The sequence below is a fragment of the Manis pentadactyla genome, chromosome X (genome assembly GCF_030020395.1).
Source record: "Manis pentadactyla isolate mManPen7 chromosome X, mManPen7.hap1, whole genome shotgun sequence".
In the NCBI taxonomy this organism is placed as follows: Eukaryota; Metazoa; Chordata; class Mammalia; order Pholidota; family Manidae; genus Manis; species Manis pentadactyla.
The window spans coordinates 92,956,158-92,981,450 of record NC_080038.1 but is presented as its reverse complement, the minus strand read 5'-3'; the positions used below and the strand labels follow the sequence as shown (position 1 = coordinate 92,981,450).

Here is a 25,293-nt window from a genome sequence, read left to right as displayed (position 1 = left end):
GATGGCCAATCTGAAAAACAAAGATCATGAAGCTGGATTATGAGACCATAACAGACAGTGTAAGTTGTACAATGTCCCTGATTGGGAAAAAAAGAATCCTAGGCCCAGGAAGATCTGGCAGCCTCATACATGATGTTCTTTCCGAGGTAAAAGAAAGGCCGACTTTCCTCCAAACATCTCCTCTATCAGCTAGCCATGCTGCAAGAAGTTCTTGACAGTGGAATTGCTCTGCTGGATTAAGGTATTGTCCTGAATTTAAAGGGCACACATGTAGTACAGAATGAGTGACACATTAGTACTTCATTAGTTTATCAGATCAACCAGCTGACAGCTGGCAGAGAACAAAGAGCTAGGCAAAAGGAATCCAAGATGAACTAAATGTCTTTGTAACTTCTTTATGATTTTCATATTTTTGGCACTAAAAATATGCTTTTACTCCACTACATGTTTTGCTATACCTCCCTTCTTTCACCAGAGTTTCCTGTCTAGAAATACCCTGGGGGATGTTAATGTTTGTCTTCCAAAATAAAGTATCTGAGTTACCTTGCAGAAGAAGTAGTCACTGAGCTTGAATTAGTATGTGTCTGAAGTATTGCTTTGCTTTGTTTTCCCTTGAAAAAGGACAGATGTAACTTACTCAATTAACAAGGACAGGAGCCATAGCTTTAGATACAATATTAGGAAAAGGACAGATATCTTCTCATGAGTTTCCTCTTTAAAGTTTTGAATTTGACCTGTGTCTAAATGTTGGCAATGTACCATACTTCTAGGTAAAGATCTATGTGGGAATCCTCCATCTTCCAGAAGACAAGGTTATGATTATTTAACTGAAATAAAAAAGCCTGTGGCAAGACTTTCTTTCAAGAGGGACAGAATTCATTTTTATTTTTCCTATACCACATAAGGATACACAGCCTACGGAATAGTTAGGGTCTATATGAAAATCATCTAATTGTAACTAGTGAACTCTTCTAAACAGGAAAATTCAGTGATTCCTATATTCAGGGAAAAATCTGTAATGGCAGCATCTAAATACTAATTTAAAATATTGATTGTACAAGGAACTCTATAACTAAATACTGAAACCTTTCGTGATTGTCATGTGGCCATTCCATTTGGAACAATTTTTCTTTCCATAGCAGCTTTATATTCTAACACATAATAAACTTTTATAATAATTATAGTTTTTTGTCTCACTTTCCTCATTACGAATTAAGATCCATGAGACCAGAGATTTTTATTAACTAAACAGTGCCAGTGCCTAGAACAGTGTCTCTAATTTAGTAGGCACTTAATAAATATTTACTGAATGAATGAATGAGTGAGAAGTAAACAAGCAAACTGGAAAAGCAGAGCTGTCTCATATAAGTATATTCCAGCTAACACAGAAAATAAACAGGGAAAGAATAACTTCAAAATAAGTGAATAATGTTTTCTATTTACATTTCTGTTATCCAAGATTTTTTTAACTATTTAAATGAACACAAGTGTGCATTTCACACATACATGTCACTCACTTGTATTTTGCCAATACGAAAATTTGATAATTCAAACAATGCTGAGCAATGTAATTTTGTGTTATCTGTTTGATAGATACTGTTAGTTGCCAGCACTAATTCATCCAACATCAACCTTTTTACTTGCCACCAGAGCCCTAGATTAGTTTGGCTGTTCACACTCTGCACAGTCAAAAGCCCAGGGAAGGGGCCCTACCCCCACTGCAGGGGTGAATCCTGATTAGTCTAAGATTCTCCCTGATGGTGATTAGTTTAGAGATAGGCACATGATCCAATCCTGGACAACAGAATTTGAAGAAAGAACCTGTACAGGGACTTCCAGAAAATTTTTTCTCTTTGGTAAAAAAAAAAAAGCTTAACAGGAGGCAATACTCTTCTTTGTTATATATCACTGTATTTGCATGTGATGCTTGGAACAACTGCAGCCATTTTGCAACCATGAAGCAACATGCCAAGAATGGCAGAACAGAAATATCTGTAAAATCCCAAGTTCTAGGTTATAACACTAAGCTACTGAATTAACCAATTCTCTAACTGCCTTACCTCTATATTTCTTGTGATATGTGAGAATAAAACTATATTCTTAAGCCAATTTTAATTGTGTGTTTTGTTACTTGGCAGCCAAAACCATCCTCACAGACTATGAAAAACAGCAAATACCAAAACATGCTGGTCTGTTTAAAAGCAGTTAAAAGCAATTATTTTTCAGCACTTACCAAAATCCTTGAGCAACAATATCTACACATACAAGCAGTTACAGTAATAGTTATATATTAATTTGGCCTATGAATTAAAGTCTATTTCCTAAGGGGTTACCTAAAAATATATTTTGCCTAAATAGTGCCCAAATGTAATAAAAGCATATTTCTATGAAAATATTATATGCTTTAGACTTTTAATAAAGTATGAATGAACCACGTAATTATGATGTATTAAAGAGGCTTGATCTTAACGTGATTTTATTTATAAATCTTGTATCTTAAACTAAGGAGCAAGTACTTGGGTAAATACTTTCTTACAGATATTATCTGATGAAGAAGGATAACTTATAACACTAAATATAACCTTCAAAATAAAGTTTCTAATTTTGGGAGGCATCAATCCATAACTTTCATCTAGAGATTATGTCACTATAGTTATATTTGTTGTTTCATCCACATTTTACGTTAATCATCTGTTTTGCTCTTCCTAATCACTGTTGCATTTATGTATCTCTAATGCACAGAAAATTTTAGTTTTGTTTTTGTTTTTGTACTCCTAAACTAAAGACAGTTGAGCAAAAACAAATTTGACATTTACCAAATGGTTCTAAACTATACCATCTCCGGTTTATGTAAATGGAACTTATGTTCACTATCAATGAAATCTGAAAAACTAAAACTAAAATGACTAAACCATCATCCTGAGTAATCCATTCATTTGAACACAGAATTCACCAGATCTTAAAGACTAATAGACACTGAATATCTACATTTTAAAAGCCAAGATTTGAATGGATGACTAGTCTATTTCCTGGCTTTTCAGGAACACCATGCAATCTCTGATTTGCATAGGCCATATCAGGAATATCAGGAAATTCTGATTATAGTGCCACCAAGCACTTGAAGAAACCAAGACAGATAATGAGCAAAAATAGGAACTGTTTCATCATTTTGATTATAATATGTTTCAGATCTTAAAGAAAAAAAAAAGAAACAGGTTAAGAGACTGTATTCTGTGACTTTGAAATATGGTTCAAGGGGAGAATGAGAGAAAACAAGAGGAAAAAAATACATAGATACATATTTAGAAGGACACTTGTTCTGATTTTAAATAATATTTTCTTAAAGCTTTCTGTGATTAAATTACAAATCTTTACATAATTAACAATTTGCATTTGTAAACTGAAAGACAGCCTAATTGAGGTAAGTGATGGCTCTTAAAATCAAAACATGCAAGAGATAGCAGAACACTTAGGAAACACTAGTGTGAATGGGCCCGACTGGCAGAAAATGCAAAGAGAAGGAAAGATTCTATTGGTTTATTTACAGGTGGCTTCCAATCGTCAATGGCAGCATGGTACCAAAGATAGGTATTTAGAAAAAGAAATGACGAAAGGAGACAATTAACATTTCGAATCACAACTGAAAACATAACCAATGGCACCAAACACTAAATGCTGATCGTCATATGCACGTAGGCATAAGTTGCTAGGATTTTGTGAGTAAATATAAATTTAGGGCATAAATTTTGACTTTTTTGTTTTTATTATTATTTTAGGGAAAATACATTCAAAATGTAAAAACATATGCACATGCAGAGAAATGCCTGGAAGGATATGTGCCAAGGTATTAATACTAATTATCTCTGGGTAGCAGAATTTCCATTGATTTTTTTTTGTTTGTTTATTGCTTCCACTTTTCCTACAATTTACATAGATGATATAAAAATTTTATAAGCCGTATGAGCCTTCCCAGATATTGGAAATATTAGTAACTAAACTAAAACTTAGAGTACAAGGCGTTGATTGAAATTTCATTAAAATTACATTGATGTGATAAAAAGATGTATTAATAACTTAATTAGTACACATTTTTAAATTTGAATCATCTATTGTTTTCCACTTAAGACTTAAAAAAAAATCTTTCTCAGATAACCCTGAAGTAGGGTTTCTTAATCTCAATACTACTGACATTCTGGGTCAGGTATTTCTTCACTGTGGGGGGCTGTCCTGTGGACTGCAGGATGTTTACCAGTGTCCCCAGCTTCACCCACTAAATGCCAACAGCACCTTCTCCTTGGTTGTGACAACCAGAAATGTCTCTGGATATAGCCAAATATCCCCAGGGTGGCACAATCACCCCTGGGTGAGAACGACTGCCGTAAAGTAACATTGGACAACTCGTTGATTTTGAAACGATTGATTTTGCCCTAGATAATCTGCATTGACGGCCTATTGCTCTGCTCAGGTCAGCTGCCAGTCTTAAGAAGAAACCGAAGCTTGGTTACTGCCTGTCTACACATGATGGATGATAACTTTTAGATCCTAACAACTGCCTGATCGCTGCTGGTCTGGAAATGGCTGTTTGTTCATTGTGAACGCAGCATGGTAAACTAGAAAACAATGTATGTTTGCCACTAAACATAAACACCAAATAAGATGGGGAAGGACAAAAAGGAAAGGAATTTTTTAAATGTGAAAGGCCATACAGAAGCGAAACAATGGCTGGGCCGTTTCCTCGTCACTGCCTCTTTGTTTTTGCTTGTTTCTTTGTTGTTTTATGTCACTGCCTCTTTGAAGCCTTCCTGAAATCAGACAGAATAAATGCCTCTCTCTCTGCTCACAAGCTCTTTGGGTATATGTATCATGTTCCATTATTAGTATTTGTTCTTTTGCCACCCTTTTCCATCAGAACGTGAGCTCGGGAGGGCCAGTATTTTTTTTCATCTTTGGTCGTTTGGTTCATTCTTTGTTTTCTTCATTAACTCATTCACTGTATTTGACCCCCTGAAGGCTAATAACAGTGATTACTGAGGGTATGGAGATGGACATATTACAGGGTAAAATATGCTCGGATGGAGGTATGAATGCACACAGAAGGGTTATGCAGGCCAGATTGGGAGCATTAGGGAGTGCTTCTCAGATGACGTGACCTGCACCAGTTGGTAAAGCAACTGGGTGGCAGTGGGAGGGAAAAAGTGAGCGGGCATATCAGGAAAAGGAGCTCCATTGGAAGGAAGCCAGAGAGTCCTGCCTCCTACTGCCTTGGGTGTCTTTTCTGAGAAAAGATTGATGAGTAAATGGACAAACAAATAAGGATGAAGCAGAATGAAGAAAAACTCATCAAGCTGAGAGGGTGGTTCCAGGAGCATCAGCCTTTGGGATCTGCCCACTCAGGTTCTCACTGGCAGGCTTTGACTGCAATCAATAGCTTTGGCTAATTTCAAGGCCACAGGAAAAGGTCAGTTTGTGTACCCTACTGCTTATCTTATAACTTTCCTACTTCCTGGTGTTTGGACATCATTCAGTAATAATTTATTTATGAGAAACACTTCCTTGAAAAATTCTATGTGGGCTGTTGTTACTAGAACTAAAGATAATGCATTTTGTCTCCTGGTTTGAGTTCTTACTAGACTTTAATAAGAGAAGTAGGTATTGAACTGATTTTCTTAACGTTTTCAGCATTAACTACAACACTGTGTTGGTTTTTTAAAGGGAAATATTCAGCCTGCCATATAAACAATTCTGACAACTTTTAGAAATAGTTTAAGAAACATTTATGATATTTTAAAGTTTTATAATATTAATCTAAAATGTGCATGCATTTAAAAACCATTTATACCAGTAGACACTTTTGTCTTGTTGGGGAATTAGGTTTTCTTTAAACCATGTATGCACATTTTCTTTTAGTTCCTTATGATATAATGTTTAACTTTTTTATAGAAAGGACAATCATATCAGAAAAATAGGACAACTACTTCTGGCCCAAAGTAGACAAACAGAATACAACAGTTGATAGGTCATATCTTTTCTACAGATGAATTCAGTGATGTTTGTATAATATACTAAAGTCTGTTCTGCAACACAGCTGGGGAATGAGGTATTCTGGTCAAACATTCTGCTTAATAGAGTTACCATATATTTTACATGGATTGCCTATTTTCAAAGTGTTGCAATATCTCAAAATAATTCTAAAGCTGTATAGCCAGGGCGGTCCTAGCTGAGCTCAAAGAGCTCACCTGGGTCTGTGGGATTAAATAGAGGGAGTTGGTGGGCACCTAGGGCTCTATTTGCATGAGAGGATTTATGCTGGTACTTCCTATCTCTGGCTTCTACAAAAAGGAGGATACAGGCCTAGATGTCTGAACAAAAGGGAGGAAGGACTGCAATAGAAGGGTTTATGATTTTCAGATCCCCTCCAGATCTCTAGGACTCAAAATTTGTTTTCAAGCCTCCAAGAAGAAAGGGATCAGAAGAGAAGAGAAAGGAACCATTTTTATGAAGGGGCCTGAATCACAGCTTGCTCTGAACTGAGCATAACATCACTGTAGTACCACAAAGATCGGTGGCAACCCGGAGCAGTAGGAGACTTCCACCTTGGCCCAGATGGAGGCATTGTCACTGACGGCAACCCCAAGCAGCTTTGCCAGCAAAAGGCACTTGGCAGATGGGAAGGTGGTGCTGCAGCGGGAGAGGAAGGGCAGGGCTTTGTCTGCTTTGTTTAATGCTAGATTCACATCATCCTAGAAGAGTAGGCATTCAAATAAATATTTGTGGCAAATGTCAAGTGGTGACTACAGATGACATGTTTTGAGTCCACATGAGATGACTCCAGATGCACTTGTGCGAGTGGAGATCCTGCATGGAACTTGAGTTCTGTCAGTGGGGGTGAACAAGAGATAATCTGGGATATCTGGACTATTGTTACTAAGGTGACCCCCACCTGAATTCACAAGTGATGAGACCTGGAGACATCTGGCTTACACATTGAACTATACTATTTAAGAGTTTCTTAAGGGCATCCTTGAGGAATTATTGGCAAAGCAAAGATGCATCAACTCATAAGGCATCTAATAGAGATTTTACATGCTGGGATTGCAGAAAATACTTTATATTACTGATTAAGACTCTTTTTTGTTAAAGAATGTATTTGGTTTCTTACATAAGTCTACTAGTTTTATAATACTGTGATCAAGTTTCCTTTAAATGTCAAGTGTTTGTGAATTGAAGGTTTAAAAATGTGTCAAAATACCTTAGTTTCCTTGGATCAGGAATTATACACACAATCTTTTTATGCAAAAATACATCCTCATCTCTTTAAAGGCAGATAGTCTTTAACGAATGAATACGATGTTTTGTATATTATTAGCTTAGTCTTTTGACTCTAACTAAATGAAGATGCTCACTTTGGCTCTCCAATTATAGTTTGAGACATGATAGAGGCCTTGTAAAGAGGAAGATGGCTTGAGAGAAATGGCAGCTTCTCAAAATCAAGTATCCCCATAGCCAACATGGCTACGCAAGGAACTCCACACAAGTTTAGATTTTAAAAGAACAATTACTGAAGACAGAAGGAAGAACATTCCTAACTGAGAATTAAGGTAAGACTGACCTCTGTTGTCACAACTTCCCATGCCATACTAGCTATGGGAGCAGTTAAGGCATAATGACAACCACACATTGGCCTCTTGAGTCTTCATTTAGTTTTGATACTGTGCTCCCAAAGTGTCTCTCTGTTCTACTTCTTGTTGTCTTATTCTGCTGCTCTCACTCTCCATACTTTTCTCAGTCTGGAAGGAGAGTTCATGCTAAGTGATTATGGCTCATTCAGCTAATGGTAGACGGTCTGGCCTTTAAAGTGATCACAGTTCTTTTGGTTTTGTAAACTAATTTCAAAGAGTTTAGATTTTATTCTGAGGCCACAGGGAAGTCATTAAAGACTTCTAAGTCAGGAAAGTAAGGTTATCTTGTTTTGTTTTTAATTTTACTCTGACTATAATGTGGCGAACAGATTAGAAGTTAGAAATAGTAAGATAAGTAGACACAGATACCAGTCAGGAAATCATTATTATAGTCCGGCTGAGAAATGGTGGAGGCCCAGAACTAAAACAGTGCCAGTGGGCTTGGAGAGAAATGGACAGATACAAAAGATATTTAGGAGGTAGATGCAATAAGAATGAAAAACGGTGTAAACTCCATGATCGATAGATGTCACTTAGCCTTCTAACACTTAGTCATTTTAACACTCACCTAAGAGCTGTTCAAGAATTGTTAAAATCCCAATTAAAAAAATTGTTAAAGTTTATTTATCAAATCAACAGTGAATAATTATTTTTTTGAGGGAAAACCTGCTACATACAGCATGATCAATAGTAATGGTAACATTTTCTTCTTTAGTATGTCAATGAATCTAATAATCCTATAAAGTCTTGCTCCTATATTTCTAGTATATAAGATATAGAATGAGGACACACACACAACAAATATTTATTGACTGGGTAACACACTGTTCTTTAAAAAATGAAACAAAAACACACAGAAGAGCAGGAAACTGACAGATTGCAAAGAGAAAATAAATATTTTCTATAATTTATTTGGAGCTATGAAAGTTATTAAAGTACAATACTTACCTCAAACACTTTCCCAACAGCTGAAACTAATTTTTATGCCTACAAAAGATACTGCATGGTGGTGAAACCTATAAAGTTCACTGATTTTGAATATTCAACAATGTTCACACGAATATTCTATTCAAAATACCTCGAAAGAAAAAAGACTGTGCAGTCAACTATTTGAACTAGTGGAATAACTGAAGCATAAAGAAGAATAAGCAAAAATGACACTTAGACATATAATGGAATCTTATTTTCTCCTGTGAAATACTGAACTTAAATTTAGGAATTATTAATTAATCTTGCTTATAAGGAGTTTTTAAAACTGATGATCTCAGAGAGGTTAACTAGGAAGAGATTCTTAATTCTGAAAATAGAAATGTTTCCAATTTACATGTATCTTCATGTCAATATATACGACATTTATCATGCATATCTTTAATATCATTAGTTGAGTAAAACATAATATGAATGACATGAATAATTAATAGAGCAGCATCTCATAGAGCTTACCCAATTGTGCTTTCATTAATTTGAGTTTTATTATATTGAAAAAGGTCTTAATCTATATATCAACCCCTTTTGTTTATTTCCATTTCTTCCATCCTTTAGAGGATATCTGAGGAAGGTTTTTTGGTATGTGCATTTGTTTATGCTACACATGCCCAAGAGATCTCCCAAGATGAAACTCCGAGCTCATTTGGAAGTAATTTTTGGTAGTACATGAATCAGAACTCTTATTTTCTTCTCAGCACTACTGGTACTTTATTGCTTCCATCTATAGTCCCGTATGCTTTTAGTGCTAAGAGCCCTGAGGCCAAACACACAAAGCACTAAGAAAATGGGAACTTCTGGCGATTACAATTTTTGTGTCTCTTTCAGGGTTTTTCCCTCCCCTGGGAGAGTGAAATCACTTTAAGCTCACTATGAAACAGGAACATGGTAAGCACAAATGACTGACTGAAGTTGGTGATGTTGATTTAGGAGTGTTCGGCTTATAGGTCAGGTGTAAAACCCTTAAACCTGCTTGTCAAAGTCTGCCTGTCAAACTCGTATGGGTTTTTCCACGCTCTGCCCAAATGTCACATTCTCTATGAAGGCTTCTCTGACCAGCTCTGGCAGGGCTAGGCAGTTCCTCCGCTGTATTATAGTAGCACTTGATATAGTCCTATGGCAGCACTGATCCAATTATACTGCATTTACTTGTGTGTCTCCCTTCATTTGTGGATAGAAACTATTCTCTTCCTCTCATCTCTGGGCTAGAGCAGTACCGAAATCAAGCTGGTTCTCAATAAATGACAATAAAATGGATAAACAGAGAATAATATTCTCTATCTGCATAGCATAGGCTACAAGGTGTTTTCACATAGAGATAAGGAAGACATGGCAGGAATTATCTGTATTTTATAGATGAGGAAACCAATGCCCACAAGGGTTCCACAAACAGCCCGAGTTCAAAATAGCTAAGAAGCTGTGCACTTAGTTCTCATGCCAGTAAAATGACAACAATTTGTAGATAAAAGTGGTGTAGTGTTGACAGAAGTGGTGTAGAAGTTTGCAATAGTGTTCTGTAAGACAGATGGCAATGGCTAGCCAGGACGCAGTGTGGGAACTGGTTAACTGTTCTGAAAGCTCTGAAACTCAATCTCAGCCAGTTTTCAAGAAGTTAACTTACATGCACACAGAACTGGACTTCAGAATATCAACTTCTTTACAATGAGAACGACTGGTGACAAATTATTTCTCTGTACTCAAGCTACATGCACAATGAAGCCAGTAGACAAAAAATATATCCTATTGATTCATACAATATAATGACTGTACCTCTGAAATTGTGACCATGACCCGTAGTCTACTGAATAAGAATAAATTCTTATAAACCAGCAGTACAATCCCTTCATTTTACTAAACAAACAAATTAGGTAGCTAGAAACGATATGAATGACTTAAAGTCACATAGCTTGTTAGTGACAGCATCAGGACACAGAATTACGTCTTCTTAAGAATGATATCCTTACATTTTTAAAAACAAGTTATGATTGAGAAATAACACAAGTATAATACTTAGCCAGCCTTCTAAGCATCTGGTAATATGACTAGACTGTCACTTAGGAATTATCCTGAAAGAAATGCTGCAACATGGAAGCAGTACACTAAATTCCACCCTGTGTCAGTACACTAAGTACTGGGGAGGTGGGGGGGCACACAATGTGATAGGCAGTGTTTTTACAATCCAATCCCTGTTAAAACAAGGTACTTTTTAAGAGAGATTGACAATATAGATTATATTTATTTATTTCCATTGACCTGTAGACACCAATGTTACAAAAATAATTTATTGGATTTATCTTTTCAATAGTCAACTGAAGTCATATTTTCTATTCCCCATTCTTTTTCAACATTTTTTTTTTTTTACCTTTTGAGAATAATCCAAGTAGACATAATGGTATTCATACATTCATGTCATATTTATAACTTTTAAGTTTTGAAAAGTTTGACTACTCACTGTCACTAGAACACATCTTACTATTTATTGGTGAACTAAAAAGTTAAATATGTGTATCTATTTTGAGACAAAGACCAAAAACCAAAATAAACTCATATTCTCAGCAAAAGGAAGACAAATGATTATAAAGTCTTTGGTTTAGTTTCTATTAACAACACTAGGATGTGTTCTGGGTTACATGTCCTACGTGGTGAAAGCAAATGGAGACTGTGGAAGTCACATCACAATCAAATGATTTCAAGGGGCAACAACATTAATTAAGAGAGGGAATCTTATTTAGCAAATGACTGCTTAGGGGATAGAAATATAATTTCTATGTTTGGTAATTCCTCAAACTGCAATGGATTAGTTTGCTAATTGATCTTCCTGCTGGAGATAATTCCTAGAATTCTGTCTTTAAAATATGAATTTTTACCTTCTAGTTTGATATCAACTATTGTACATATATTTCCATACTATCTACTATCAGAATCAGAATCTGTGGTCTTCCACTCCTTCACTTGATGTAGAGGAGAAGTATTTCCACAAAATTTATATAACAAAGCTTTTGCTCCCCTCTGGCAGCATAACTGGCACCATGGTTGCCCACCTCCAGTTAATGCTAATATTTACTATTATCTGTAAGAGTAATGGTTTGAAACAGTAGCCCATATTCGGAAAGGAACTTTAGGTATTCAAGGTTACTTACATAGTCCAATTTAGAATCAGTTTCTCACATAGACTATGAAAGGAACTTGTTCATAAATCACAACATTTTAATGTACTCAGTAAAAGACGATTTTAGATATTAATTTTTAAGTTAGGTCAAATTATAATATTACAGTGTATAAAACTCAGGTCATTACAGTACCAATTCACTCATTTTCTATATAATATCAGTAGAAAAATTCCTATGTATACCCAAAGTTGAAGATAATTCATTTAGGTCCCTTTTGTACATTAAGCCAGCCAACAATTTTTATCCATGTCACAGGTATAAAATATTTGTCAATTCCTGTTAAAGCACTCTAACATGAAATCAGTATGGTCAATAGGTACATAAAATGCCAATAGAAGAGATTATTTAAAGAAACAAATATAGTTTTCAGATGTATTACTCACCAGAAACAAAGTTCGGAAGTTGTTGAGATCACCAAAAAAGTCTTCCATGATCACTGTCTTAGTATCAAAAATAAAGTACTCTCCAAGATTCTCATACAGCTTTACCATGTTCTTGTGCATAGTGGACAGTTTGTCATATTGGTCTCTGGCAGTCTTTGTAAAGCTGTAGCTTTCTGTTAAGGAAAATGTCCCAGTAATATCTCAAAGGCAATGACTAGATGTTAAGATTGAAATATACCATCATTTCTGTAAATACTTATGTATTAGTTTGTTAGGGTTTCCATGGCAAAATGCGACAGACTGGGTAGCTTAAATAACAGAAATTTATTTTCTCACAATTCTGAAGACTAGAAATCTAGTATCAAGTATGTTGGTAAGTTCGGTTTCTTTGGTGGCCTTTCTCCTTGGTTTGTAGATGGCTGCCTTCTTGCTGTATCTTCACATGGTTGCATGTCTGTGCTGTGTGTGTCCCAATGTCCTCTTCTTATGAGTACACTACTCATATTGGATTAGGCCTCACCCTAAGGACCTCATTTTAACTTACCTCCTTAAAAGTCCTAGCTCCAAAACACAGTCACCTTCTGAGGCTCTGGGGGTTAGGGCTTCAACACATGAATTCGGGGAAGGGGCCATAATTGAGCCTGTAACAACTTGATCCCACTAACCAATATAATGACTCCCTCAAGTTGTTATAAATTAGACAGAAGTATTTAAGGTATAACCATGCGGAACATGTTTGCTAAATGAAAGCCCAGAAGTATGAATACCAGAAAACCGCCTCCTATCTTTTTATGAACAAAGTGGGGTAGAAACAGACAGTAACAAAAAACTTAGGGAAGAAAGCCTATATATTCCTTTTTTTTGTATGCATATTCTATATAGATACAGATATAGTGAATTCTATATGTAGGTTATAATACATATGTGTGTGTATGTGTATACATATATTATATAAAACCCAAGGAGGAAGGAGAGATATAGAGACAAAGGGAGGAAGGAAAAAGGGAGAGAGAGATTCTGCCTGTTAAAACCCAGACTGCTGTTTACAGAGCCTGAGCCCAGGGGCCTGAGGAGTATAATTCTTAGCAAATTCCTAGGTGATGCTGAGTTTTCCAGTCCAGGACTACACTTTGAATAGTATGCTCTAGAAAAGGAATTTATTCAGAAACTAGTTATATTGTTGTTTTAAAAATTTTGTCAAGAAAATAAGAACAACAGCAACTACTGTCACAGTAGGTGGATAGCCAGACTCGAGCAGGTAGGGTGTTGGGGACTTTGGCTGGTATTTACATTTGGTTGGATGCTTGTTATATTCTAATACTCCATGTAAACTGCTGTCGGGGATCTCGGGAGTCAGAGATAGGTAACAGAACTGCCAAGACTGATAGGTTCCAACATGAAGGAGACATGGACCCAGATTTCACCTCAAAATACATTATACACTCATTAGCATACTAAAAGTCACACCCTTTAGCACATGACAGTTTTGAGGCAGATTCTCTAAGGACAAAATAAGGCATCTCACCATTTCCTGTAAATTCCCTCCCTGAACGGAGAAAACCCCACCTATCCTGATGAATATTCTGACCCCTGCTTTAACTCCAGTTATAAAACCACCCAACTCGAACCCCACCATGGTGTTCCTGTCTGGAGCACACCGGCACTCCCTCCTTGAGTTTGTACTTTGCTTTATTAAACTACTCTTTCCTTGTACCCGCTCTACCTGCTCGTGAATTCTTTCTCACTCAGAGTCAAGAACCCTCCTTTGGGTTGAGTTCTCACCTACTGCACAGGGAAATATCCCCAGCTGGATTGCCCAACACTACCAAAGCATAAAATGAACCAAATATACAAACATGTGTAATAAAGATATTTCATTATATATAAATTTATACCTACAAAAAGAAATTATAATACTTTCTTCCTGATTGTAGGATACCTAAAAAGCATCTCTTGAGGTGACTTAGAAATATAAAACATAAATAAATAAACTATAATTTCCATCAGCTCAGAAGCAAGACTATTGAACATTTTGGAGCATTTCCTTCTGGTCTTTCTTCTATGGCTAATAACTTTTGAAGGTTAATTGATAAGAATACTTCAGAGAAAGGTAAGTGGGTTTTAACCATGAAAAATAAAGGAAACCAAATTCACCTTTTAAAATCAGAGTTAAATCTATTACAAATCAGTAATAATCACAGAAGTAAAATGTCTTAAAATGGAAACATAACAGGCTTGGAGCTGTCAAAGAAGGGTAATAAGCACAGTTTGGGGTATGCTATTCTAAGATCCACAATAGTATCAATATTTTGTGGTAGTGTTATTTTATCAGGTACTGATAATTGTGTTTTAAAGTACTTGATTTTGTAAGATTTTTCTGAATTTTTCAGTATGTTTTATAACCTGGGGCCAAATTTACTTTCCACAGGAACACAGCTCTAGTTTTACAATGGAAGTCAATGTGGAAAATCAGAACATTTCTAGAAAATTACTTTGCAGTTGACACAGGATACATGATTTCAAAAGTGACATGCCCCCCTACCTAAAGTTCTTTTTTATGCCATGAAAGTATTAGCATTCACACTAGCAACACCACCACCTCTTCCCTGCTAACAAGTTACATTAAACCTTTCAACCTCAAGTCCATTTTGATGTCAACACACCTAAAAAATCAAGGCATTTCTGACTTACTCTACCTTTTTTTTACCAACAAAAGATTTGTCTGCAATTCTGCATACACGTTTTGATTTTACCTTTGACAATATCAGCGTACATTTTTTGATTTTTAAGAAAGTGTTAAACACCCTGTTTAAGAGTTGCAGAAATAAGGCAATACTTGTTCATTTGTGAGAGAAGAATGAAAGTGAGATTTCTGTTTTCTAGTCTCTCTTCCCTAAATTAAACAGACTCACTTTGCAAACATTACTTACTGGTACTCTGTTGGCAAGGCAAAGTACTAAACTGTTTATATATTTCAAAAGGCTCAATATCTGTACAACATGGAGTAAAAGCCGCAGATAAAAAAGGCAAAAATCTGTTTGTTCCCCATTTATCGTAACAATTTTTCACCAGCTCAATTATATCCATGGAGTGATACACAATTTCATAAATTTGCTCTCCTAGAACAAAAACTGATTTCAGAAATTCTGTCTGTATACCAAAGTGACAAATCTGAAAAAAATTCTGGGAATGGTTTATCTTAGAAATAAGAAATGGAAAACAGCCCAATCTCCAAACCCTTCCCTTATCTTCAAAGTGATTACTTTGTAAAAGGGATAGAGGGCATGAGTCAGCACTGAAATCTTTCATAAGTGTAACCACATCACCAAATCCTACTTGAGGCTGCAGGTAAAAAAGAACTAGAACCCATCATTTTGTTAGGCAGGAAAATAGACACAAGCAGGGTGGAGAGAGAATAAGGCCAGTAAAGCCCACTAGAATGGACTCAAAGGGTTAACCAGATAAAACTAGAGAGCCAGAAAAGACTCACAGACTAATGAGTTAATCAGTTGAAGCTCCAAAGGCCAGGAGTCACTTGGAATGTCCAGATATTCCCCAGATAAATAAAAGTATCCCACCACAGCTCATGTCTTCACTGTGTCCAATTAGAACATGCCAGTGTAAGATTTACTTTAGCCTGCTAAAACGCCCAGCTTAATCTTTAACTTAACCTACATGCTGTTTTTTTCCTCCTCCTCAAGCCCCTAATCAAGTACTTTTGTAACCAGGACAGGAGCCAAGCATCATGGTTAACTTTTCCTGCCTATGATGAAAGAAGCCCAGAGATAAACAGCATAGTAACAAGAGCAAAGATTTCATCTTAAAGCTAAGATTCCAGTTTAAAAGCCAAGAAGTTAGGAAGTAAGATTCCTAACTTATTCTTTAGCAAACAGACAATAACTCAGCCCACTTTGGGGGCTAGGCAGGCGGTCTTGATTGATATGTTCCCAGAGGGAAGCTGCTATCCTGGGGAGGAACCGGATCAGAAAATTTCTTCTGTTAATTTTGCAGAATTACCTGGAGGACTGATAATAGTAGAGAAGAGACTTAATATCTCTCACCAAAGATAAACAACTTGAGACCACTTAACAAGTCTACATCCCCTGGCCCTTTGAAAAATCCTTAAAAGAGGGAACCCCAACCTTTCAGAAAGCCTCCTCTCTGAGGAGGCCAGCACTTTCTCTGTCTTTAAGTGCTAACTTTAAATAAAACTTTTATTCTGCTTCACTACTGTGTCTCTGCCCTTCAATTATTCGTTGCAGTGGGGACAACTGAGGAAAATAAACAACTGTACCCTAACAATTTCCTCTGCATACCTTTATTTCATTTAGATCACTTTATTTTCTTGAGCAGCCACTAAATATAAGCTACTGGTTAGTACTATACTAAGCATTATGAATGATACAATGATCATTAAAGCTTAATCCAGACCCTGAGGAAATTTATCACTGAATATTACAAATAATTTGTACCATCATCAATTTGAATTTGTATAGGACTTTACCATTTACAATACACTTTTATTTTTTTACCATTTACGATACACTTTTCCTTCCATAATGCCCCATATTCTTTGCAAGAAAGTTATCAAAAGGCAGAAAATATCACTACTAAAATTTTAGAGTTGTGGAAACTTTAGATAAAGGGCACTCAATAAATCTAGAGTTAGAATGTAGTGAAGGGTAGGAGAATATGCCACCCCCAAAATATGCCTCTTTGCATAGATTATTTTGAGCTGATTGAGAAACCAAAGACACAGGAAAAGCTCTGAAATGAATCAAAGTTATCCTTTTGAAAGGGAAATCTCCATTTGTAAGGGTGTCTCCCTCTGTTCCAGGAAGAGGATGGCTCTAAAGAGACTCAGTGGTGTCAAGTGTATCTATGAGGAAGTTGCAGATCTCTATCAGCATAACAACCTTAAATAGTTTATGGAACTCTCCCACCCCCACCACCCCCATAACTAGCATCCTCCCTCACAGCTTTCTTTTGTCTTTGGGTGAAGATGATATTTAAACTGATGGTTTAAGCTACCTCTGGTAGTTACTTTTTTTTCCGTGGTCATCTCCCATGTATCCATGAGGTATATACATTAATAAACTTCTGTCTGGTTTTCTCTTGCTAATTTGTCTTTTAGTACAGGGGGATCTCAGCCAGGAAATAAGAAAGATAGAGGGAAAATAATTTTTCCTCCCCTACAGTAGACATCATGGTAGTCCCTAACATAATATCTAGTCTAATGTTCTATTCACATGGTAGAAGTGCATAATTTATAATGACAATGACCTTCATGTTGCTAAATTCCACATTCACCCCAACTGTCCTGCTTTTGATGTCTCAGCAGCATCTGCTATATTTGGCCACTTTTCTTGTTCCATGACACACACTGTCATGCTTAAAAATTTTTCTTTTTTTTCTTTTACCCCTCTCACTGGCCACTTCTATAAAATGTTAGCATACCCTGAGGGCTTGGTCCTGAGGCCTCTATCTGCATTCTGTCTAACTGATCTCAGCAATTCACATGACTTTAAATACCATCTATATTGATGACTCCCAAATTATACATTTAGCTCCAGTCTTTCCCCTGAGGTACTACTTTTATAATCAACTTCCTACTTGTCATGTTTATTTGAATTTTTAATTCCTTTTAGTGCCATCTATTGGTAGCTCAAATGTAAATCCTTTACTTAAAACCTTCTAATCATTTCACACAAGACGTGGAATAAAATCTAAACTTCTCAGGGTTTATGAGGATCTACATGATCTGACTTCTACCCAGCTTTGCTACTTAATCTATCTAATTCTCCCACTTAAGCACTACACCTAGGCACATCTACCTTCTTTCTGTCCTTGGAAATACCAAGCCCTCATCCCCAACTCAGGACCTTTGCACTTGTTGTTTTTCTGCCTAGTACATTTCTTTTCCACTTGGTCACTCAATCTCATTTCAAATGTCACTTCCTCAGTCAGGCTTCCCCCAGGCACCCAATCTAAAATATTCACTTCCATCACCATTACTCTGGCTTATTTTATTTCATTCTGAGAACTTATCACTATCAGACAGTCTCTCTTGTTTATCTGTATATGTCTTGTCTTTCCCCTCTTAAAAATGTGGTTCATGAGTAGACTTTGTATGTCTTCTTGACCACTGACTCATCAGCACCTAGGACAGTGCCTTGCACATAGAAAAAGTTGCAGTGACAAAAGAGCATAATAACAATGACAATACATTTTTGTTTTGTTTTTTAGTTTACTCTGTGTGAGGCACTGTGCAAGGCTTTCCATGGATTAACTCAATTAATATGACAGCTTTCTGAGGTAATAATTTGCCTAAGGCCATACAGCTTGTAAGTAACAGTTATGGAAAAAAACTGAGTGTGCCTCTAGAGATCCGTCTTAACTACTATGCTATATAGTTTCTCAAGAAGTATTTGTTGAAGGAGTAAAGACCTCATTATAACACTGCATTGGAGGAAGGGTTATAGAGTTGACTTGGGTACCTAGAAACTAAAAACCCTCTTAGGAATCTTAAGATAAACCAATTCTAAAGCAAATCTTATTTATTGAGAATATTTTTATAGTAATATTACTGTGTATTCAAGAACAAATTTTAATCCCCTCATATATTTTCATCAATCTTGACATTTTAAATATATTTTTAAAAGGCAGGCTTCAATCATATCAATTTTATTTTAAAGTGATGTATGTAATGGGGAATATATTTATGTGTAGAATGATGGTCTGTTTAAGTTAAATCTGAAACTTCAGGCCTAATGTAGTAGATACTGTAGTTGATAACATTTAAAACTGGGCATTTTATCCCCCATATTGGAGAACAGAAATTAAGACTACATTTTAAAGGAAATAAGTCTTAAAGTTATATACTGGGATGCCTTGAAAAGAAATAATTTATTATAATATTTATTTTATGAAAGGCTATTTAGTGGTTCATAGGCAGTTTTGATTCTAGAAAGTGAATGCCATTTTCTTGTCATAGAGATGCAAGATGTCCTTGTAGCTACCTATACATTTCTGTTCTATTTTTAATATAAAATAGGTATATCTATCTAACTGGACTGTGCTTAGGGAGAAGGAGAAGAAAGTAGAGGTTTGAACTGGGTTGTTGCTGCTCTTTACTTGAGTTTATTTAAGATTGACTATAACAGTGACTTTAGAAAATGAGTCTGAAGACTCCTGTTATTGATTTCTCTGGGCCAGGCAGTTTGCCCTTAGCTGAGTTTTGAGAGCACTGAAGGAGAAGCCCGTGGCCATGCTGAGGGTGAAACAGAGCCTCTTCTGACACAGTTTTCTGAGAAACTACTGACTAGAATGATGAGAACACCAGCAAAAGAGCATTTGCTCCTGAATACCCAGATTTCCTGGCCTTGGGTACCATAGGAGATGGTGACAACAGATATAACAGCATCCAGTAGGGTACTTTGGGAAGGATGATCAGATTATCCTGGAATCAAAATGTAGAGTAACCTCTTCACACCTTCTTAAACAACCCTGGGAGTGTTCCAAATATTTAGCAAGAAAAACTCTGGGAAAGTAACGGACTTTCCATGATGGGGGTAATTCATAATAATTTATATCCTAAAATAATAACCTGAAGGTAAAGTGGGCATATCTAACATATATAAACTTATCAAATATAAGAGGGAAAATACAATTTAGAGCAATTTTCATTTTATTAGTTGACTTAAGTTCCTTATTCTACAAACATTTTGATTTTTTCAGCTTGGAAGTTATTCGAGATAAATGTGAACTAATATCACATCATCTTTTCCCTAAGACAAGTGTTCATTGCAGGGTTTATAAACTGAAATGTGTTCAGCATTTTAAAACACTAGAAGGTAAAATGTTAACCTGGAAGTATTATTAATTTTAAACCATTTGATCTTAAAAACACATCTGGAAACTTAATTTATAAAACATAAGCCTAACAAAGCATTTTTATATTAACTTATTTGAAAATTTGATCTAGGGAAGTAGTCTTCACAATTACTTCAGTCTTTACACACTATATAAAATTGTCTAAAGCTTTATCATCTACGTTTTCATGTGGCTATATATGCACATTTACAGATTATATTCCTTAGTAATATAATAGTATGGACTTAAAATTCAACCTAAGATAGGTATAATTCACCCATAAGCATGTACTCAAATAGAAAATAAATTATTTTCATTACTCTTTCATCTGTATTATATATATTTTTTGACTACTTTCGGTAGCTGTACCTACCTGTGCAGAAATTGGTGGAAGGTAGCTGTTGGAACCCTTGCCCTATCACTGGTAAAATAGTTGGCAGGGATCAGGACACACTACCCCAAGATATGGCAGCATGGAACACTGAATATTTTAAACTGAAGGAGTTTGAGAAAACAGAAGAAACAGGAAGGTCACTCTGTGCTTCTCTGGGCCCTTCTTTCCTAAAGCAGATCATAAGAATGAGGTGGCTTCCTTGTACTTGGAGGAAAGGAATATCTTTATCTCTAAGCAAGGACACTAAGAACCCAAACGAACAGGCCTTGCTAAGTTCCCCCCAGTTTACTAAACTTAGCTCATATTCTTTGCCCTACCATATCTTCCCATGACTTTATCAAACCTAGCATAAAAATATTCAGGTTTAATAATTTCTTTGGGTCTCAAGTTCCTAATGAAGTTTTCCATGTCATGTGAAAGTTGTATTCAATAAATAAATTTGTATGCTTTTCTCTTGTTAATTTGTCTTTGTCAGTTTAATTTTTAGACCCAGCCAGGGAACCTAAAAGGGCAAGGAAATCTTTTTTTCCTCTCTTATGTAGTACTGCTTCATCAAATACTAGGCAGAGAAAACTGATTATCATTTTAGTTAATTCTAATGTAATAAGTAAGTAATTGCTAACACAGAAAACTTGTTCCATTAGAACAAAAATAGCATTAGAAGGGCACTAGGGATGAAGGAGTTGATATATCTTACAGCTAACTGAATCAAATCAGCTCTTCAAATTTCACATCTTTCTAGGTTGTACATTAGCTATGATTTTAATAAAGAACTTGAAATTTGAAATACCATTACTATGGAATTGTTGAGAACATGGAAAATGAACTTGAGATCCACTTCACACAAGCTTTAGTTAGCAACCTGGCATAATTGTTCACTTAAATAAAAGGAAGTCACAAATTTACAATCTATTGAAGAATATAGATAGCATTTCTTCTTTCCATAACCTGCCAGAAAAGATTCCTTTAAATGCTAAAAACAAAATGTTAATTGTTCTATTCAATGTGAATATATCATTTTTTACTCCAGATTATTAATATTTCAAAGAAATTTATCTTTTAAAATATTATTAAGGCATATTAGAGTAGCTGGAATTTACTTACAAATCATACACCATGTGATTAATAGGTGTTGGCAAATATTTTAAAATGTGAAAGATTAAAAAGGACAACATGAAATACGTGTATTAATTTGCATTTGGCTATAACACAATATTTTTAAATAGTGTAAAATACATACCAAAAAATTATTTTAAAAATCAGATAAAACATACACATAGGACAAGTAGATGATATAATAAAGCATAGTCAATGATAAGGATTTTAAACCAAAGTTCCCAGTTTTTAACATATAAGAGGCAATTATGTTACTGAAGAGATTAAACTATCTTGTAATGCCCCCACTTTTCCACAGATGGCCTGAGTCAGTTGGGTACAAAAAAAAAAGACTTTTAAAATCAGCTTCCAGTTAAAGCCACAAATGTGATGGTTATCATACAATAAGAGGTACCCTCAGCAGTCCTATTTTTCTTTACTTCCTTTCATTATTTGCTTCCTTGTGTCTTTTGTGAACATTTCTTACCCTTTCCTTGAAGACAGACTCTATATCTTTGCATTCTTAGATACCCAACAGAGTGATTTTTTCATTCATTTATTCAAACATATTTATTAAGTGCCTACTATATGCCAGGTATCTTCTAGGTGCTGAGAATATAGTAGTGGATTTTTGCACAAGGTTATTGGTCATTGCTTTCATGGAGATTACAGTTTAGAGGAAAAACATACCTTAAACAAACAAATTTAAAAAAATTAAATTACAAATTGAAAAATGTAATTTTGCAAAGCACAGGTTGTTAAAGAACATATGTTTGGAAGACTTAACTTAGACTAGTGAGGGGTGTGGGTGGATAGGCCATGAGTCTGGTAATGCCTCTTGAAGGATGAAACATTAAAACTGAGATGCGAAGGGGAAGAGCCAGGATAAGGAGCACTGGGGTAGAGTGATAAGGGCTCTGAAGGATATTAAATACTCTAGGAACATGAAGAAGAGGAAAAAGGCCTAGAATGCTAGAGACTACAAAATAAATGGGAGACAGGAAGGAGATGGTTCCTGAGATATGTAGGGGCCAGATTCTAAAGGTCTCTTAAACATTTTGAAATTTTTCCTGAAAAAAATGTAAGTCATTGAGTTGTAAACACGTAAGTGATATGATCATATTTCTTTTGCTCAAAGGCATAAAAAGTGCTAGCTAAATTAACACGCACATGTGCGCCATGTACAAACAATAACAAAAAACCCTAGGACTAATGGAACACAGGGTACTGTCAATGATAGTAGTCTTCTCACTAGTTCCTAACTCCTGATGAGAAGAGTATATATATTATATAAATATCCAATTAAATTAGTATTTGATAAATTATTAAGAACAATACATAGAATCAAAGGCACTGAAAAAAACAGAAGGTAGTAGGCAATAAAATAACCATCAAGACTGGCAGAATAGGTCACCCTAAAATATGCCTCTTTCATTAAGGATTATTCTGAGTTCAAGGAACTCAGAAATACAGCAAATGCAGAGAAAAACTTTCTCTGACTTCCCCTTATCTGCTTAAAGAGAGATCCTCCAAAAAGAACTCAGTTGTCACAAATCTCCTCCCTGGGAGTTTCATCAACCAGGGAAGACTGACTCTTATTGAAGGAGAGGAGATCAGTTTTGACCCAAAACCCAGACAGACTTTGTCAAAGACTATTATAGCTCCCATCTATTCTTCTAAGGGCCCATTCATCTTTCCTAAAAATCATTTATTTACTCTCCTCTAAGTGGCCTGCATCTCCTGTTCCCTTCCCTTATTAAAATGGAATGTAAGTTACCTGTTCTGGTATTCACTTTGTGTTTTCCTATGGTGTTCACGTGCACATAATATCAAAATTTAACCAATTTGTATACCTTTCTTCCTGTTAACCTGCCTGTTGTCAATTTGTTTCATGGCCTACCTATCAAACCAAGGGACACAGAGTACAAGTCTTTCCTTCCCTACACCTGAAAAGGTATTGAATGCATGTGCAAGTTTCTTTGTAGGCAATGAGTAATCAATGGTTTTTATGTAATGTGATCTCACCTGTTGGTAGGAATGCAACTCTGGTAACAGTGGGAAGGATGGTCTGGAGAGACAAGACACTGAACTCTGGGAGAGGACCTAGGAAGCTAAGAGAGTAGCACTGTGAATAGAATGCAAAGGGTGGAAATAAGAAATATGGAGGAGGTGGAGTCCATGGGGCACAGTGACTGACAAGATATTAGTTGGTTAGAGAGGGAAGTATTGAGGATGCCACTTGAGTTTTCTAGCCCATGTGACTCAGAGTATGTTTTGTGTATATATATATTTTTTAACATAACTTAGTTGCTAAGAAAGGGAACATTATTTGGGAGGGTGGGGTGGATAATGACTAGTTTTAAACACACTGAGTTTGACTATCTATGAAACATGGGGATGGTAATATTTAACAGGCAGTTGGAAATATGTGGATTTCTCGATAACTTAAGAGATCAGCTTGTGTGGCAACAGTGAGGACTCTATACCCAAGGCAAAGGGAGCAAAGACTTCCTCTTGTCCAGATCTAGATCAGAACAGGACCTTAACAGTGCTCCCTTAATAATCTTGTTGGTTCAATGAACATGCCCTTAGTCGGAATATGTTTAGCCTTGATATGTTCCCTTAAAATACAGAATATTCTGCAATTATAACTTTAGCTAAGAGAACAAAATATCAGATCCTGTAGTCTGTTATCAGTTTCCAATGATCATAAAAGATTATTTAATACAAAAAAATTTATTTTACTACAAATGCAAATGAAGCAAAATATGAAGTCAGTGTTAATTTTGCCAAAGGATATATCCTGGGGGAATTGAGTCTTATTATTTTGGGTAGTGACAGAGTTATGGTATAAAGGCCATATGAAGACATATTGCTACAGACCCAAGAATAATTATATACAGTTATGAAATGATGGTACCAAGTATATGAGAATCACTATGCTTTTCATTGTTCTTATTGTGCATGCTTTGTGTTTTTTCATTTTAAAATTTTTACTACACCAAATATTTCTGTTACATCTACTGCTTTGGAATGAATATACAGTTTGTTTACTATAAAACAATTATCTGAATTCTTTGGGCATTTTATTTTTCTTGTTTTCTTACATTTGTTTTTAAATGCCCCATTTCAGTTTTGCAGATTGTTATACTGAATTATAGTTTCCAATCATGCATTTTCAATCCAAGTAGTAGTTCTAAATTCAGCTGATAATACTGTATCATTTTTTTGCTTATTATTCCTTAATTAAAATCACCAATGAAATAAAAGAAATAGCAACAAAGGGGAAAAGTCTTCCAAAAATAAATTTACTCATAAAGATAAGAGACAACTTTGCATTTGAAAGACCTATGAACTGAGAGGTAAGAGATTTAATCCCTTTTTTTTGTATGGACATGGTGATTGTAAGGGTTCCCTTCCCTCAGTAGTAAAATAGAGTAACTACAGTAGAAATTCTTTAAGTTTCCTTCTAGCTGTAAAATGCTAGATTCTATAAGTATTCAGATAAAAAGGGGACACTAACATCTTGAGAAAAAGTGCACACTTTGATTTCCTTAATGGAAATACTTGAATATACTATTTAAGCTAGTTGCTTAATTTTTTTTTTTTTTTTTTGTGAGGGCATCTCTCATATTTATTGATCAAATGGTTGTTAACAACAATAAAATTCTGTATAGGGGTGTCAATGCTCAATGCACAATCATTAATCCACCCCA

At 35.5% G+C, this 25,293-nt stretch overlaps 1 protein-coding gene across 6 annotated transcripts in view; it reads right to left on the bottom strand.

Annotated features, from left to right (window-relative positions):
• DIAPH2 (diaphanous related formin 2) overlaps window positions 1–25,293 on the bottom strand; it is a 953,825-nt gene that overhangs the window by 203,541 nt on the left and 724,991 nt on the right. For all 6 annotated transcript variants that reach the window (XM_036919628.2, XM_057495928.1, XM_036919627.2 and 3 more), the window contains one exon: window positions 12,217–12,381. In XM_036919628.2, the coding sequence (XP_036775523.2) occupies window positions 12,217–12,381 (165 nt within the window). The remainder of the gene's footprint in view (window positions 1–12,216; window positions 12,382–25,293) is intronic.